Below are 18,003 nucleotides of genomic sequence, written 5' to 3' on the forward strand. Positions count from 1 at the left end.
CAGGAGCCGTCAGGCATAAGCTCCCAGTATATCATAAGTTGTTCCTGACAAAACAAAGCATCCCGCAGCCACTCACGACAACTGGGAGCCCGGCTACGCCCCAGCACATCGCGACCCTGCGCGTAGCCAGCAGCAGCGGCAGTCCTACCAGTCTCCTGTAAGCGGCGGGGATCTCCTCCACATAACCCAGAAGGGCAAGTTTAGGTTTATGCAGCAGTTCGAGATCAGTCATCTCCTCAATCATCCACAACACCTCTGTCCAGTATTCGCCCAGCGCAACACAGCTCCACGTGAGGTGCAGAAAGTCTACATCAGGGGCCCCACATGGCACACATCGCGCATCAGCACATAGACCCATACTTCGCAATCTACAGGGCGTATAATACAAACGATGTAAGAACTTAAAATGAATAAGGCGCAGTCTGTAGTTAGGGGACAGCTCTCTCATATGCGCGTAGCATCTTCGCCACACATCATCATAATGGCTTTGCCACTGTCCACCCCCCAGTGTACTTTAGCTTTAATCTCAGTCTCAGGTGTCTCGCTCTGCATACAAGCATAAACCTTGGTGATAAGCCTTCACAGGGATTGCGTTTGATGCAGGAGTTCCAGCGCTCGGCACACCGGCGGCATCGCAGGGAAACAGGGAAAGAACGCGCGGAGCATATCGCAAATTCTAAGTACATATAGTCGGTGCAATGCAGTATCGCGCCAATCACTAAGCGCCACCTCCGAGGAGATAAACAGCCTATCAGAAAACCATAAGCCTAAGGTAGTTAAACTAGATTCACAGAGAAACTCATGCACACGGGCATCTCCCAACAACTGCATGTCTGCGACATCCAATACCAGCATCGCAGGAGCAAAAGGCTCACACACGTTGGCACGCCTCAAAAGCGCAATCCATGCCCTTGCCGTGCAAGTCAAAGTGTCGACCCCTCACGGTCTGGGTCTAATCGGGCTCCCAAGCACCCGAGATAATCTATCAGGCCACACAGCGTCACTTTCAGGTGCCAAATGTGGCAGATATCGTGTGGGGTGCAGCCAAAAATGTGCAAAGTGTGCCTGCGCAGATTGATAATAGAGCTCTAAATCTGGGGCAGCCAAACCTCCCATCTCAAACGGAAGTGTCAATTTTTCCCACAAAATTCTGGGCTGTCCATCAGCCCAGGCCAGCTTCACCAGCGCGGACTTAAGTTGCTGCAGAAAACTCACGGTAAGGACAAGAGGAAGATTGATAAACAGATATAAAAATTTGGGCAAAATAACCATCTTCGCTATCGTAATGCGACCCGTCAGTGAAAGAGGCAACGAGCGCCACAACTCCACCTTGTCCTCCAACCACGTAATAGCTTTGCCGTAAGTTGCTGACCAAAGCGTAGTAACGTCTCTGCTTAGCCATACACCTAAATACCGCACCGGGCCATCAGCCCAGCCAATGGGATATTCATGCGTCGTAGCCTCAGAGAGAGGCAGCACCACCGACTTGGACCAGTTGATGGTAATCCCGGAGAATCGCCCAAAGCACACTATTTCATCGAACAGGGCGTTGAGATGTCGCTGCGGATCGCGGACATATAAGGCGATACCATCCGCATACATGGAAATTAATATTGGACGCTGTGGAAATGCCAGTTCCCTATGATTGTGGTGCTGTCTCAAGCGAGCCGCCAGTGGCTCCATCGCTATTACAAAAAGCAACAGAGACAGTGGGCAGCCCTGGCGAGTGTCCCTAGCTATCAGAAAGGGGTCAGAGATACTCCCATTTACTCTCAACCAGGCAGAAGGTTGCGAGTACAACAAGCTAATCAGTTGGATAAACATGAAACTCAGTCCCACTCGAGCCAGCAGAGCAAACATGTATGACCACGCAAGAGAGTCAAAAGCCCTGGTGGCATCCAGGAACACCGCAGCTGCACGGTTATAAGGGTCGATCACGCTAGATATTGCAAAGTATATAGGTAGATTGTGTATGGTAGAGTGTCCCGGCACAAAGCCAGATTGATCCGGCAGCACCAGGGACGGGAGCAAGGGCTGCAATCGAGCAGCAATCAGCTTCGCCAGAAACTTATTGTCTATATTGATAAATGAGAGGGGCCGATATAAATCGCAACTGCACGGGTCCTTCCCGGGCTTTAAAATAGTCACAATAAGAGCCTCACGCAGTGAGGCAGGAAGAGCACCGGTCTCAAGAGCTTCCGCATAGACCTCCAGGAGGTGTGGTGCAAGGATATCAGCATATTCCTTAAAAAAGGACGGCGTTAGGCAATTCAGCCCAGGTGCCTTATCACCAGGCAGACTGCGAACAGCCTGGATCACATCGTCCACCGAAAAGGGGGCATCTAGATATGACCGATGGGAATTCTCAAACCACAACAGGCTGATATCTACAAAGTAGTCATTGGCCGCCACCGAGTCCAACCCAGGAGGTTCTGCATATAAGTCTGCGTAAAAGTCAGTAAGGACATGCCTGATCTCCTCAGTGCCGGTGTAACGCTCATTGGTTGAATCCAACAGCTCTACAATGTAATTACTTGCCCCTGGCTTACGGAGCCTGTTTGCTAGCGTGCGGCCATCTTTCTCTCCCTCGTCATATCTCCTCGCTGTGGCGTGGCATGCCTCCCTAGGAAGCAAACCTCACGCAGTGCCACCTCCTCATACTGTGTCATCGTACTTCTCAGGGCGGCCAAAAGGTCCCCCGACCAGTCCGCGACTAAGCGTTTTTCCAGAACAACAAGCTGGGCCTCCAGATCCGCCAGATCCCGCCTCAGCACCTTCAACACTCCATGCTGTTTAGAGAGGCAGATACCGCAAATCACCACCTTAAAAGCCTCCCACACGGTTCCAGCCAAGGCCACTGACCCCCGATTCTCAGCAAAGTAATGCATAATGGCGTCACAGATCTCATCCCTAAATACCTGGTCTCTAAGAACACAGTGAGGTAGCCTCCGCATAAAGGCACGCCCAGGGCCCCCGGGTACAGCCAGCTCCAGCAGGACCGGCGAATGGTCCGACAGGGTACTTGCCATATGCTCAATCGACCGTGTCCAGAGCTCAACATCCCTGGTACCAAGCCATCTGTCAGTGCCGGACCAACTACTATGAACATAATTGACACAGGTGCCCTCCCTGTCAGTTCCATGCTTTGCCCTCCATATATACACCAAAGCACCCTCAGCCTTCACAAGCAATAGAACCTTAGCAGCCGCCACATGCTGCGGCCGATCCAGACTTTCACGATCCACCACAGGGTCCAATATTACATTGAAGCCCCCCCCCCACAGCAAGGTCCCGGGTCCCAATGAGCCAATAAACCGCCACACTTCCCGGAAGAAATCAGGGTCATCAGTATTAGGGCCGTAAATCAATACCAGTCTACAAGGTCTATCCAGCAGTGTGCCTCGTAGCATAAGGTAAGGACCATTAGGATCCACAAGTACCTTTTCAATGCACCACTGTAGCCCTTTCCAAATCAAAATCGCCACACCTCTTGCATAACACGAATACACTGCAGCGGGACACTCTCCAATCCAGCCAGCCTTTATCTGATTTTTTGTGGCCGTCACCAGGTGGGTCTCCTGCAGCATGCAAATGTCAATCGCATGGCACTGCATATAGGCACACAGCAGTCTCATCTTGTGCCCATCATTCAGCCCACAAACATTCCAAGTGAGGCAACGCACAGACGTCACGCTTTTCTGTGCCATTCCAGTAACCTATCTGAGCAAACATCCTCCCATACCATCACAGTTAAGGCTTCGGCAGCATGCGTAAAGAGGAGCAGGAGAAAAGGAAGAAATATAGAGGGAGTAAACCAGAAGCAGAACATCCCTGACCCCCACCCACACTGACCCTCCCAAATGGGTCAGAGGTACAATCCCACCCATCCCCAAATACACATCCCAAAAAATAATAATAAACAATGTGAAAGGACTTATCCAGTGGGGCGTGAGTCAGGCCATCCGTAACACCAGGATAGGAAAGGAAAAAAGGAGGGACCGGGAGGTTACGTGGTCCAGTGTACAATCTCCCAACTATATCATCCGTAACACCATCCCGAACGGGATGGAGGGGCGAGGGGACTCACAATGCAAAGTATATAGTAGAGCAGCCAGCATGAACATTTGTATCAATAACAAACTTGCCAGTCACAAGGCAGTGAGCAAGGCCACCAGGGCACCAAACAGTAGAAGACATTTAGTCATTGTCCCTTAGGGCATCTTTCTCTCCGCCAGTGTCCCTCGAACTCTCCAACAGCGCCTTTTTAGGGACCGATTTTGCTAACTTAGCAGCCCATTTCGGGGCAGTATAGAAATGCAACTTGCCCTTATGTTGCACTCACATTTTAGCTGGATAAATGAGGGAGTACTTAGCATCAATCTGACTCAAAGTACGCTTGACCGGCAAGAAAGACTTACGGGTAGCTTGCACACCAGGAGTATAGTCAATCAATCAATCAGTAATTTGTTAAGCGTGCTACTCACCCGGAAGGGTCTAAAGGCGCTGGGGGGTGGAGGTGGTGGGGGGCGGGTGTGCTACTGCTCGAAGAGCCAGGTCTTGAGACGCTTCCTGAAGGTCTGGAGGCCCTGGGTCAGACATAGGTTGGCAGGGAGGGAGTTCCAGGTTTTGGCTGCAAGGTGGGAGAAGGATCTGCCGCCGGTTGTGGTACGGTGTATGTGGGGGACGGTTGCGAGGGGGAGGTTGGCGGAGCGGAGCTGGCGTGTCAGGATGTGTAAGTTAAGACGCTCGTTAAGGTAGGCCAGTCCGGCGTCGTGGAGAGCTTTGTGAGCGTGGATTAGGAGTTTGAAGACAATCCTTTTCTTGACGGGTAGCCAGTGGAGGTCTCGGAGGTGGGCAGAGATGTGTTTGTGGCGAGGGAGGTTGAGGATGAGTTGTGCTGAAGCGTTCTGGATGCGCTGGAGTTTATTCTGGAGCTTGGCCGTTGTTCCTGCGCAGAGGGCATTGCCATAGTTCAGTCTGGTGCTGACGAGGGCATGGGTGACTGTTCTTCTGGTTTCCACGGGAATCCATCTGAAGGTCTTGCGGAGCATTCGAAGGGTGTTAAAGCAAGAAGACGAGATGGCGTTGACTTGCTGGGTCATAGAGAGCGAGGAGTCCAGTATGAAGCCGAGGTTGCGTGTGTGGGTGGTGGGCGTTGGGGCCGACCCCATAGTGGCAGGCCACCAGGAGTTGTCCCATGCTGATCTGTTGGGGCCGAAGATGATGATCTCGGTCTTCTCTGAGTTCAGCTTGAGGGTGCTTGCTTTCATGCAGTTGGCGATGGAGTGGAGTACAGTGTGGAGGTTGCGGGGTCCTTCATGAGAGAGAGGATGAGCTGAGTGTCGTCTGCGTAGGAGACGATGTTGAGGCCGTGGGATCGGACGATGCTGGCAAGCGGAGCCATGTAGACATTGAAGAGGGTGGGGCTGAGTGAGGATCCCTGGGGAACTGCGCAGATGGTTTTGGTGGCCTTAGACAGGAAAGGGGGAGGCGGACCCTTTGGGTTCTTCCAGCGAGGAAGGAGGTGAGCCAGTCCAGGGCTCTGTGGCAAATTCTGGCGTCAAAGAGGCATGTGCGAAGGGTGTGGTGACAGACGGTGTCGAAGGCTGCGGAAAGGTCAAGGAGGATGAGGGCAACGGTTTCGCCTTTGTCGAGCCTGCTCCTGATGTCGTTGGTGCAGGCGATAAGGGTGGTCTCGGTGCTGTGGTTCTTGTGGAATCCAGACTGGGAGACGTTGAGTAGGCCGTTGTCATCCAGGAAGCGGGAAAGTTGGTTGTTGACTATCTTTACACAGAGAATGGGAGTAGGGAGATAGGATGGTAGATTTTGAGGTCTTCGTGGTCGGCTTTGGGTTTTTTGAGCAAGGCGTTGACTTCGGCATGTTTCCAGCTCTCCGGGAAGGTGGCGGTCTCGAAGGAGCTGTTGATGATGGTCCAGAGCTGGGGAGCGATGATTTTTCTGGCTTTATTGAAGACGTGGAGGGGAGGGGTCAGTGGGTGAGCCGGAGTGGATGGTGCTCATGGTCTTGGTGGTTTCCTCATCGTTGGTGGGGGTCCAGGCGCTCAGTACGTTGGTGTGGCAGGGTGTGTTGGGGTCGACCTTGGCAGTGGTGGGGGACGGCGGTGCGAAGCTTCCATGGATGTCTGTGATCTTGCGGTGAAAGAAGGTGGCGAGGGAGTCGCAGAGGTCTTGCGAGTGGGGTGGGTCGGAGGAGTAGGACTTGGGGTTGGTGAGTTACTTGAGGATGCTGAATAGCTCCTTGCTGTTGTGTGCGTTTTTGTCAATTCGTTCTTTGTAGAAAGATCTTTTGGTGGTCCGGATGAGCTGGTGATGTTTGCGGATGGCTGATTTGAGGGCGGCGTGGTTGCTTTCTGATTGTTCCTGGCGCCAGATCTTCTCGGCTTTCCGGCATTCTCGTTTGGAGGCCTGAAGGTCTGCGGTGAACCAGGGAGCTTTCTTGTTGGAGCGGGTGTTGGTGGTTTTCTTGAGCGGAGCGAGGGTGTTGGCGCAGTCGTTGAGCCATTGTTTGAGGTTGAGGGCGGCGGTGTCAGGAAAGATGCTCAGCTCAGTGTTATTATAAATCACAGGTCTCCGCTCTCTGGCCAGTCTAAGTATGGTGTCCTTATCTCGATTGCTCAGTAAGCATACAATATTAGGGTGCACCGGCGTTACCGGTGGCAGTCGTGGACCCAGGGATCTGTGGGCCCTCTCCACCACCAACACCTGGGAGAGCTCACCAGGGAATAGCTCAGACAGCATGGTTTCGACATAGTCCTCCATACGCCCCATATCTGTTAACTCAGGGAGGCCAAGAATGCGAATGTTACTACGGTGAGACTGGGCCTCCGGGTCCTCATTCTTCTTGCGGATCACCTCCAGCACTCGTTCCATGCGCAGCAATTGTTCTCCGTCTCCGCGGCGTCCATCCTCCAAATCCAAGGTGCGAGATTCCAGATGCTCAAAACGGGCATCATGACCATCCATCCGTTCCTTTAAACAATTAATTTGCTCGTTCAAATGGTCAAGTTAGCATTGATGCCAGCCAGGCTATGCTTGAGGTCTAAGAACATAGCATTCACAGAGGAAGCTGAAGCCCCCTCCACAGGCAGCAGATCATCCGCCGGATGGCTGGCCGCGCCACCCTTCTTTTTACCCCCTTCAAAAGTGAGTTTAGGCTGCTTCTGGTCAACCTTCCACTTCCTCAACGCCGTCTGCCAGGTTAGCGTCCAACCAAGTGCACCGTACCACACCAGTAGAGGTCACCTGGAAGGGAAGGCCACCAAGGATGAAAGCACCATGCAGACACGCACTCCATTCACATCACATCCAAGCCTGGAGAAGGAGACGGGGTGTCGGGCCCCAAAGTTAATCCCGCGTCCAGCACCATGAGGCCAATCGCAGCTGTATATGCCAACCGCAACAGCCCAAAGCGGCAATCCTCCTGCACCACAGAGCTGCGCGGCTCGAGTCCCGCCGCCAGACAGGCCCCGCTAGTCATCCGCAGCTGGGCCCCAGTCAAAGCCAAGGCACTAAGCCACAGCGCGCCACCATCTCACAATGAGGGGAGGGTGGGGGGAAACACACCCCCACAGCCCCTAGGCAGCAGCCATTTCCCCAAATTCACCAGGCGCCGGGAGGTAGGCCAGAGGGACCGGCCCCCAGTTCAATTATAGGCCCACACCCCGCCGGACGCCCGTGGCCCGACCCGACCGCCGAATGGGCCCCACAGGGGTGGGAAGGCAGGGCGCCGCACACACAGGCCAGTGATGGCGCACCCAGGTTCCGGCTCCCGATATCGGGAGCGAAGAGAGGTGTGAAAGGCAAGGGGCCGCCCCCCGCCTCACTCACCAGCCCACTCCGGTAGCGGCCAGGCCCGCTGCCCCAGCCAAGGCCCGCGCTCACCTCGTGCCTGACCAGGCCCGCCCGGAGACGTCTGGAAGGCCGACACGCAGCCTCCCCGAGCCTTCCCGTGCCACTCCCAATTGGGCACAGAAGTTGGTTGGCTGCTCCAAAGGAGAAACAGGAGGAGTAGGACCCCTGCCGGGCAGAGCCTCACGGTGTGGCGACCATCTTGCTGGTCGGCCAAGCCACACTCCAAGATCAGCCTCATCCTTCTCAGTTTCTGCCCCAGGATAAACAGGGTTTCCTGGGACGGTCACAGTTTTGTCTACACCACCTGTCAGCTGTGGAATAAACTGCCACTATTTCTCAGAAACCAATCAAATCTTCTCAGCTTTCATAAACAGCTGAAATCTATGTTGTTTTCCTTATCTTTTTAACTTGCTGAGCCTCCAATCAGTTCTCTTTGGTATGTTTTCAGATTCTTAGCACCAAGACACCCCAGGGTATTCAAGAGCTTTAGAAATTAAATTCAAAATCTCAGCATGCCAGCAATGTGCCCAAGCATTTCACATCAACACAGGCCAGGGCGCTTCATGTTGCTCTTGAGTTCTATCAATGCTCACCTCACATTGCAGATATTCAGAGCAAGTGTTTCAAGCGCATAGAAACCAGGGGCAGAGTGTTAATACTTCAGTGTGTGTCTTGTCCTGGTCCTCTTTTGAAGTACATGTAGGTGCAGCGTCCTCCAATCGTCCCTTTCAGCACCATGCCAATGAAGTCCCCAGGGCCCAAGCATGTATCCAGCCTGGTCAGCTGCTCAGCAGTGTCACAACCCAAATCATGGGGAAATGCTCTAGCCCCCGATGGGCACGAGCAGCCCAGGACACTGTCTGAGGCTAGTGCTATGCCCATGCATACACCAGAAGGTCTCTGACTCTGTGCACTGTTCCGTCGGGGCTCACCTCAACGCCATGGCTCCAGAGTAGTGTGGGTGTCTGCATGCTGCCTCCGTCTCCCTCACAGGCTTGTGCACTGTCTCCATTGTCTTGCTCCGCACACAGACTACTCCGCGCTGGGCAGGATAGCAGGTACGTGTCAGTCGCAGGCCGTCCCTTCGGAATGATCCACCTTTTAACATGTCGGTAGGCTGAGGCGCAGCTGCTCCTGCATTTGTCTTTCAGTGCCAGATAAAGGCAGGGTCGAGGTGCATATGGCTGGGGCACCCCACGTTCAGTCGTCACTTTGCAGGAGCGGATGCATGCTAATGGCCAGGATAGAGTAGGATTGTGTGTCCCAGCCAGCGGAGCAGCACTAAACTGCAGCAATTTTGCTGTGGGCTTACTAGCAACCCTCCCCTGCCCCACAAAAAAAAGGCACTTTCTCACAGTATTTCCAACAGCCGGCAGCAGGGTCTGATTGCTTATCCAATAGCTCTGGATAAGGTGTGGGAGATGCACAAGTCATAGCCTTCCTGTCTATTCCACTAAAGTCGATAAGTTGATATATAGGTATGTATGAAGGAGCACTACAGGACTTTGTTTACAAGAAAACTTGTAAAAATATCATGGTCAGTTAGAGCATCGTTAAATGTCAACGTTAGCCTCTTCAGTGGGAAGTGGCTATCCCAGATCTTCTGAGCAACACAATGATGAATTCACAGAGGATTCTGTTGGGGTACCCAAGATAGCTTTTTGTATGTGAAGGAATAAGCCAGAATCTCTGTAATGAGGTGTAAGTAAATAATCTACCTCCTTATTATCACCTTCCTCAACATGCATAAGCTGAATGTCCAGTAATGCATTTGAATCTAATACAAAAAAGACCTCCATATTCTGGAGATACTGCTGCAGATGCACAGGTACGAGTGGCAAGTCCTCAATGTGAAGTTGCAAGTTATTAATGGCATAGATCAACATATAGTGAACCATTGCCGAATAGGAGTCCAGATGAGGGCTGGAGTCTAAATTGGATCCAGGACCAGCACAACTGGAGCTGCAGGCAGCGCCAATAGAGGGGCAACTGGGGATGGAGTGGGCTAACATTTTCTCTGGTCAGACAGCACTAGGGTAGGAGCCACTAGGGACATCCAACTGGAGGGCTCAAAAGGTCTGTGTGGCTAGAAGGCATAGAGTCCACTAAAGACTGGACAATGGCTTGAAAAACATTTAGTGCAACAGTTCCAGAACTGGTATCAGGTCCAAACTAGAAGGAAAAGCCAAAGGGGAGTTTATCAAACACAGACTTTGGCACTCATTACGACTCATTACGGTGCAAAAAGGGTGGTAAGACCGCAAACAGGCCGGCGGTCATTACCGCCCCATTATGACATTGGCGGTATGGCATATGCCATACCGCCAATGTCCCGCACCATCGGCCACGGCGGTAACGACCGCCAGGCTGGAGACCACGGCCTCCAGTCCGGCGGCCGTCACTAGTCCGCTGGCGGTATCAGGACCCCGCATACCGCCATGGATTTCATGAGGTTTGCAACCACCATGAAATCCATGGCGGTATGCACTGTCAGTGCCAGGGAATTTGTTCCCTGGCACTGATTGGGGTCTCCCCCTCCCCTGAGTCCACCCCCAACACCCACTACCCACCTACCACCCCCCAAAGGTAGTAGGACCCCCTCCCCACCCCTGACCCCCATAAACCCCCAAACATACCCCTCACACCCCCCTTCACGCACGCATGCTCACACCACTCACACATACAAGCGCACATACATGCAAACATACATACACGTTACATTTCCCCTACACACATTACACCCCCACATACATACACGCACTCACACCCCCCCTACACACTCAGACGCACACCCCCATAAAAAAAGGCTAAGTATAATGGAGGGGTGAACTTTCCAGATTTTTGGACTTATCATAAAGCTTTTTGTTTGAAACAAGGTACCAAATGGGTTTCTTCAGCTCCCTCTCTTTTTACTCCATTGTGGCTTGACATTGAACTAGCATTACTTGTACCTTTCTCTAGTAAAGACATTTTTTTTTAATTAATTTTTTTAAATTTATTTTATTAAAGGTATAAAACAGTACAAATATATAGTGAATATTTTCAAAATGTTTCCTTTTTCGCATTAAATATTTCTGTAATAGATATATACACGAATGCATTCTGACAACAATTTCTGACCCAGTAAGTGTGACATTATAAGCACATTCGGGATGATAGTCTTACAGCAGAGGAGCGATGAATAGGGCCGTCTTATGAATTAAGAGTGGTGGAAGATAGAGAGAAAAGAGGAAGGGGGTGGGGGTTGGGGGAGGGAGAGGGATTGCTGGGTGTGAGGACTATTGGATGTATAGAGAAGGAGGGATTATTGTCCCCATGTCAGCCGTAATTCTCCGTCCGTCGTGGCTTCTCCCTCGGGGACGGTCAGTTTTAGGGTTTGGGCCCTTTTTTTGTGATATAGGATAGCATGAGGGTAAGGGTTCCTGCCTCTATTGGGGGTTGGTGCTGAGAAGAGATTGTATAAGAGAGGGGGTGATGAGGCCGTCCATAGCGGCTTATTCATTATTACAGAGTCTTTTTTAAGTTATACGTTCTTCTTGCGTATTTTGGTGTCCTGGAATAGGTTATGTGGGGGGACCGGGAGAAGATGTTTGCTGTTCAATCCAGAGTCTAATGTGGTTATCTAAGTGGGACAACTGGAAAGTGAAAGAAGAAAAGGGAGAGAGTGGGGTGAGCAGTCATATAAGAGAGGGGAAGAATAGAGGAGGAAGGTGTAAGGAAGTAAGGCAATATGGATTATAAGGGGGATCATTATTTCTCTCAAACCTTTTGTCATTGGCCCTCCGCCAGCTGCTTTATGACTTTATCAAAAATGGATGCCAGACTTCCTCAAATTGTTCTGTTTGGTCCTGTAAGTTATAGATCACTCGTTCATGGGTGGCTGTTTGATATATGGCAGTCATCAATTCTGTTGGCGTGGGGGCAGTACTAGCCCTCCAGTGCCGGAGCACACATATTTTGGCCGTGGCAATTGCAGTGTGTAGTAACCTTTTTTGGGCACGTGTTAGGGAGGGGAACAGGCGTATGTCATGTAGGACAATAAGTGATGGAGGAGTCGGGTTTAAGATCTGGATAACATCCAGCAGGGTATGGCGTACTGCATCCCATACGGGCTGTATCGCCAGACAGTGACATAGGATGTGGAGTAGATCACAATGGGGTTCTATACATCTCCAAGACTTTGCATGTGTTAGCAGCCCTGCCCTAAAAAGTTTAACGGGGGTCCAGTACCAATCTTGTAGAACTTTAAATAGGCAGAATTTCAGTCGGGCTTCGCGTACTCCCCTGTCAAGGGCTTCTAGTATGTCTGACCATTCTTCTTCTGTGTAGGTTAACCCAAGTCTATCCTGCCATTTTAAACGTAAACGTTCAAGGAGGGGTTGCGAGTAGAGATGATTTGTTCGTTCGGCGTAAAGGCACGTCATAACGCCTTTGTGTCGGACCCATTTCGGAAAATAAGTAACAATGGGTGAGGTTTTACACGTCCATGGGGGAGCCCCTAGCGAGCTGAGCATACCATGTTTAAGCTGCAGGTATCTCCATTCTTGATTACTATGGATGCCGAACTCCTCCTGGAGAGAGGCGAAAGTTCGTAAATTATTTCCGCCTATTATATGAGATATGTTATGGATTCCTGCCTCGGACCATTGGGGCCACGAGAGGGGGCTCCCTCCTATTTTTATGTTTTTATTCCCCGCTATAGGGGCCTGGGCGTGCAGAGAGGGATGTATGTCCAGAAGGCGATGGGCTCTGCGCCATGCTGTGTCGGTGGCTTTGAGGATGGGATTAGGTGGGGAAGGGTGGTCGGTGTATATCCCTCCCATCGTGTGTTGTCCTCTTAGGAGTCTCTCTGTGACCACCCATTGTGGTGGATCCGGCGTATCTGGGAGAGTGTATGCTAACTGTGAAAGTTGTAAAGCTAGTGAGTACTGTTCTACTGAGGGTAGGCCTAAACCTCCATAGGGACGTCGGGCTAGGATAGTTGCCGGCTTCAGTCTCGGGTGTAAGGAGCCCCACACAAAGTCCCTCATAGATGGGTCAATCGAACGGAGTATAGGGAGGGGTACCTGTAGGGGGAGCATGCCCAAGACGTATGTAAAGCGTGGTAATGTAGTCATTCTAACTGCTTGTGTCCTTCCCCACATAGACAGACCCAATAATGACCATTTAGCAAAATCCTGTTTCATTTTTGATATAAGGGGATCTAGGTTATCTCTAACTATATGTTCCAGGCCTCGTTGATATACGTTCCTAGGTATTTGAGGCGAGTCGGCGTCCATTGGAATGGCAGACCATGCACTGCTGCTCTCGTTGTCATTCGGGATAGAGGCAGTGCTTCACTTTTGTCCCAGTTTACCCGGTATCCAGATAGAGGCGTGAATTCCTCTATGGTGGAAAGCAGTGTGGGTAAGGATGTTTCTAGGTCAGTCAGGGTTAATAGGATATCGTCTGCATAGAGATAAATTTTAGATAAGCCCCAGGTTATTTGGATACCTTTTATCTGTTGGGAGTTCTGTATAGTAGCTGCCAAGGGTTCCATGGCCAATAGGAATAGGAGTGGCGACAGGGGACAGCCCTGATGAGTGCCTCTTCCAATGGGGAAGGGGTCTGATAAGAAACCCCCACAATTAACCTGTGCTGAAGGATGGTCATATAATAAGCGTACTTTAGAGATGAATTGTTCCCCTAGGCCAAAGTGTTTCATGGTGGTGAATAAATAGGGCCATTCGATGCGGTCGAATGCTTTCTCTGCGTCTAAGGATAATGTAAGGGCTTCGTGGGGCATATTTAGAGCTTCCAGTAGTGTATGATAGAGAGTGCGCATGTGGTTTCTGGAGGAGCGGCCGGGCACAAACCCCACTTGGGTGTTATGGATCAAAGATGGTATCACTTTAAGCAGGCGTGCTGCTAGAATGCTGGCTAGGAGTTTGACGTCTCCATTCAAGAGGGAGATGGGGCGATAGCTGCCTCAGAGGAGGGGATCTTTCCCTGGCTTAGGTAGAATGACAATTGTGGCCCTGTTGGATAAGGCTCCTAGGGAGCCTTCCTGGCATTCTTCGGTTAGTGCTCCATGGACTGCATTGATTGCCTCTTCCCCGGCCCATTTATAGAATTCCGCCGGGAATCCGTCCTCTCCTGGAGATTTATGATAGGGGGGGTTTGTTAGAACTTGTGTTATCTCCTCTCTGCTGATATCACCGTCTAAGAGGGTTCTGCCTGCTTCCGACAAGCGGGGTAGGTTGGCCGTCCTAAGAAATGTCTCTATCTGTGTCTGATCAGACGACGTTTCCGGCGTGTAAAGGTGCCGGTAGTACTTAGCAAATTAGTTCACGATATCTTGTGGACGAGTTAGCACTGCCCCAGGTGGGGATGTTATGGCCGAAATGGCGGAAGCTGCCTCTCTTTGTCGGAGCTGGGCCGCTAGGAGGCGTCCTGCTTTCTCTCCTTGTTCGTAATGACGGTCTCGCAGTTTTTGTAGTGCAAATTCTGCCTGGGACGTGAAGAGTTCATTGTGTGCTATTCTGGCTTGTTCTAAGGAGCGGCGTAGTCTAGGGGATGGTTAGGTAGTATACTGTTTAGTGAGATTCTGGATTGTGGTCTCTAGGATGGTTTGACGGGTAATTCTGTCTTTGTTGGCCAATGCTTCGTCTCGCATCATATTGCCTCTCAGTGTCGCCTTTGGCGCTGCCCATAAGATCCTTTTGGAGGTCACAGTACCTTTGTTCTCTGTCATATTTGTAGATACGTGTGCTCTTAATTGTTCCTTCCCTTGGGGGGAGCGATATCTGCGCACAGCAAGGCACCACCGTTTTCGGCCCGGGGGGGACAGGCCTATCTGAATCAAAGTTAGTACTGGGGATTGGTCTGAAAGGCCACTGTCCAGAATACTGGAATCCAGCACTCCGGGTACAGTGTGTGACACCAGAAAGTAGTCCAAGCGTGATTGGGTGCCGTGGACGGCCGATAGAAAAGTGTATTCCTTGTCTTTCGGGTGTTGTATTCTCCAACAGTCCACTAGGCCGACGTCCTTCGTTATGTCTGTCAGGAGAGCTCTGTTGTGGTTGTTGCCTATATTAATGGGGCCTGTATTGCGTCTTGGGCAAGGTTCCAGTCTCCCCCTATTATATACCGGGCTGTCCCGATTTCTGTCAAGATGCGATTTAGTTGTAGGAAGAATGTGCGTTTTGAACCGGTTGGTGCACAGACGGAGCCCACGCATAAGAAAGTGTTCCCTATTTTTAGTTTAACGAATGTGTATCTTCCTTCTGTATCGCTCCATGTTTTAATGATTGTAATCGGGAGAGATTTTCACATTAATATCGCCACCCCACACTTGCGAGGTGAGCTCCTCCCAGGTTCTTGGTTCGCTTGGCAGCAGCTATGAACAACCCTCCCTATCCAGTCCCGTTTAAGCTTGTCGGATTCTAAAGTATCAAGGTGGGTCTCCTGTATTAAGGCAATGTCTGTTTTTTTGGATTGAAGGTAGGACAATATTTTTTTCCGTTTAACATAGCTCGTCATGCCATGTACATTCCATGAGAGGATACGCAGTGGCCGTGTCCCTTGAAGAGTTCTTCTCGACATCTTTGAACAGGTGAACCGGGTCGTGTTTATTTCAGTGCCAACCCTAGCGGGGGGGAAGGGAAGTCCCAACTATCTCTTTTGTTCAAATAAGAGTTGTGTTTGTTATGATACGATGGGTTATGGGAGGAGGGGTTGCAGCTGGCGGGGGTCAGAAATGCACTCTATGGAAGAGAAAATGAGAGAGAAGGTAGAGGTTGGAGGGGGGGAGAGGCGAAATATGTAGGAGAAGAGGGAGATAAAAGAAAGGGTAGAGAGAAGAAAAAAGAAAAAAGGAAGGGAGAGAAGGCTGGAGGGCCTGCCTCCTTAGCTAGTTCTGTAGACTGCGGGTCCGGTACCTCTCGGGGCTCACGCGTCGTCGGGATGGTCCCTATCGAGGGGGGCAGAGGGGGGGCCGGGAGGGGGAGGGCAGTTGACAGTCGGTTATCCACAATGAGATGCGTAGGGATCTTGGCTGTGTTTCGAGGGTCAGGGGGCAAGTCTAACACTTATTGCCGATGGGTTGTGATGGTTGTCATGTTGTGTTTAATCGTTTATATGACTAGGATATGTGGTTTTTGGGGGTAGGAAGAGTGGGAGGGTAGTAAGTTATCTTGTGGCTAGGTGGTATTGCCGCAAGTAAGGTTAACTGTTTGTGAGAGGTGGCAGCCGGCTGTGGGGGAGGAGGGAGGGATGGACGGGAAAAGTTTGTACAGGGTGGGGCTTGGTGCATGTTACATGATTTCTGGTGTTTCTGGAAATAGGGGAAGGTGAGGGTGTACAGGGATGATGTAATGAGGGGGGGATCCTGTGGTGGTATTGTCGTGCAAGGACAGGGTTTACAGAAAGGAGAGGGTATTCAATTATTGGAGGATTGGGGCGGGAAGGGAGTGGAAGCAGCAAAGGGGCGGACAGAGTTATGTAACGTTAGTACCTTTGTGGATAGAGGTGCAGAGAGTTTTAGGTGCACAGTATACCCCGGGTCCCTCTCCCTCGCCCCAACATCACATTTTTATCTACTTCAACATTTTTATAACCTATTAGTTCATATTAACATTATACATCCTTATGACTATTATTACCTTATTATGTTATGAGCTGTGGATCTGGGTATCGGACTATGTATTGTGCGGTGAGCAGTGAATGCAGCATAGTTCCATGGTGTGCGAGAGCATTGTGTGGCCTGCCTCCTTGCTGATGTCCCGTCACGTATTATTACTTCATAATACTGTTATGGGGTGCATAATAAACGGGTGCCGACCGTTTAGTAGTGTGGTGCATATTGCCCTTATAGTCGTCCTTCCTAGAGGGAGTTCACAGGCGTCCGTGATGAATGATCTGTGGGCGCTTGAGTACATCCCGGAAGGGGGTATGTACCTTATATGTGTTGCAATACCTTGATGTGTAGGGTCCCGTGTGATTGTGCTATACTATATTGTGTCTTCTTGTGTGGGTTTGGTGTGTGGTGCTAACAGGTCTATTGATATTCAATGGGTCACATTATGTTAGATGTGTCTCGAGGGATAAATTAGAATATCCTTTTGTATCCTAATCGCGGTCCCGTAGGTCCTGGTCTAGGCTCTTATGGAGTCCGGAAGAGGGAGGGGAAGTCTAGTCCTTACGTAGGTATGTGTGTTCTGTCATACACCCAGGGCGAGTAACAGTTTTTACCCATTGTATGACCTTATACCGGGTTACAGTGTACATGTGCTTTTGGAATGGCAAGTGTAGACGACTTTATTAACGATCATAATGCAATTATAAACAATTATAAAAAAGGCACGCATATATATGAACTGATTAGGTACTAATCCGTCCCCAGGTTCAAGAGCTTCTGCGATTGTCTTGGTTTAGGCAAATGTCTTTTTTGTGTGTGGGATCATGTCTTCTTCTCAAGGGGGCATAGTCGTTGGTTTCAATGGGGAACGAGATTTGTCCCTTTCCGATAGCTGGGTGTGGGTTACCACTGCGTGCAATACTTGGCCCCTGTCATCATGAGATCTGACCATTCTCTCTATGTCTCTGCTTCTTTGTCTGACTCCAGTGTCACATAGGGCCATGTCCGTCTTTTCCTGTCCTGGGGGTAGGTTTCCTTCATTGTCTCCTCCGTTGTCATGTGAACCGTTTGTGCTGGTAGAGTCCATTGATTGGGGTTGGAAGGAGTCTAGAAATAGTTGCAGTTTTTCGGGGTTGTAGAAATCCTTAGACACTCCGTTTTTAGTGACCCACATTCTTGTGGGATCGAAGAGGCCGTATTTTATCTCCAGTTGACGCAGTCGGGGTCGTAGAGCTAGAAGGCCTTTCTGCGGTCATTAGTTTCCTTAGAGTAGTCGGCGGTTATGCGGATGTCATGCTGATCCATTTGGAAGGGTCCATGTTTGTGTGCCGCTTGAAGTATTTGACGAGTCTGGTTGTGCCGTAGTAAGCATGCGATAATTGGTCGGGGTCTTGAGGGGTTGCAGGAGCGCTTTGGTCCTACTCGATGCGCCCGTTGGAATTCTATCGGTGGGTCGAAATCCAATGAGGTCAGTTTTGAAAGGGCAGATCACAGGAAGGATTGCACGTCCACGC

General features: G+C 50.7%; 1 protein-coding gene across 1 annotated transcript in view; it reads right to left on the minus strand.

The window, feature by feature from the left end:
* The window catches only part of LOC138249620 (zinc finger protein Xfin-like), a 318,126-nt gene that overhangs the window by 199,991 nt on the left and 100,132 nt on the right, over positions 1 to 18,003 (minus strand). The window contains exons 9-11 of the mRNA XM_069203568.1: positions 6,673 to 6,990; positions 2,642 to 2,789; positions 1,216 to 2,519 (exon numbers count right to left, since the gene is read on the minus strand). Of these exons, the coding sequence (XP_069059669.1) occupies positions 1,216 to 2,519; positions 2,642 to 2,789; positions 6,673 to 6,990 (1,770 nt within the window). The remainder of the gene's footprint in view (positions 1 to 1,215; positions 2,520 to 2,641; positions 2,790 to 6,672; positions 6,991 to 18,003) is intronic.

The sequence above is a fragment of the Pleurodeles waltl genome, chromosome 8, assembly GCF_031143425.1.
Source record: "Pleurodeles waltl isolate 20211129_DDA chromosome 8, aPleWal1.hap1.20221129, whole genome shotgun sequence".
Taxonomy (NCBI): domain Eukaryota; kingdom Metazoa; phylum Chordata; class Amphibia; order Caudata; family Salamandridae; genus Pleurodeles; species Pleurodeles waltl.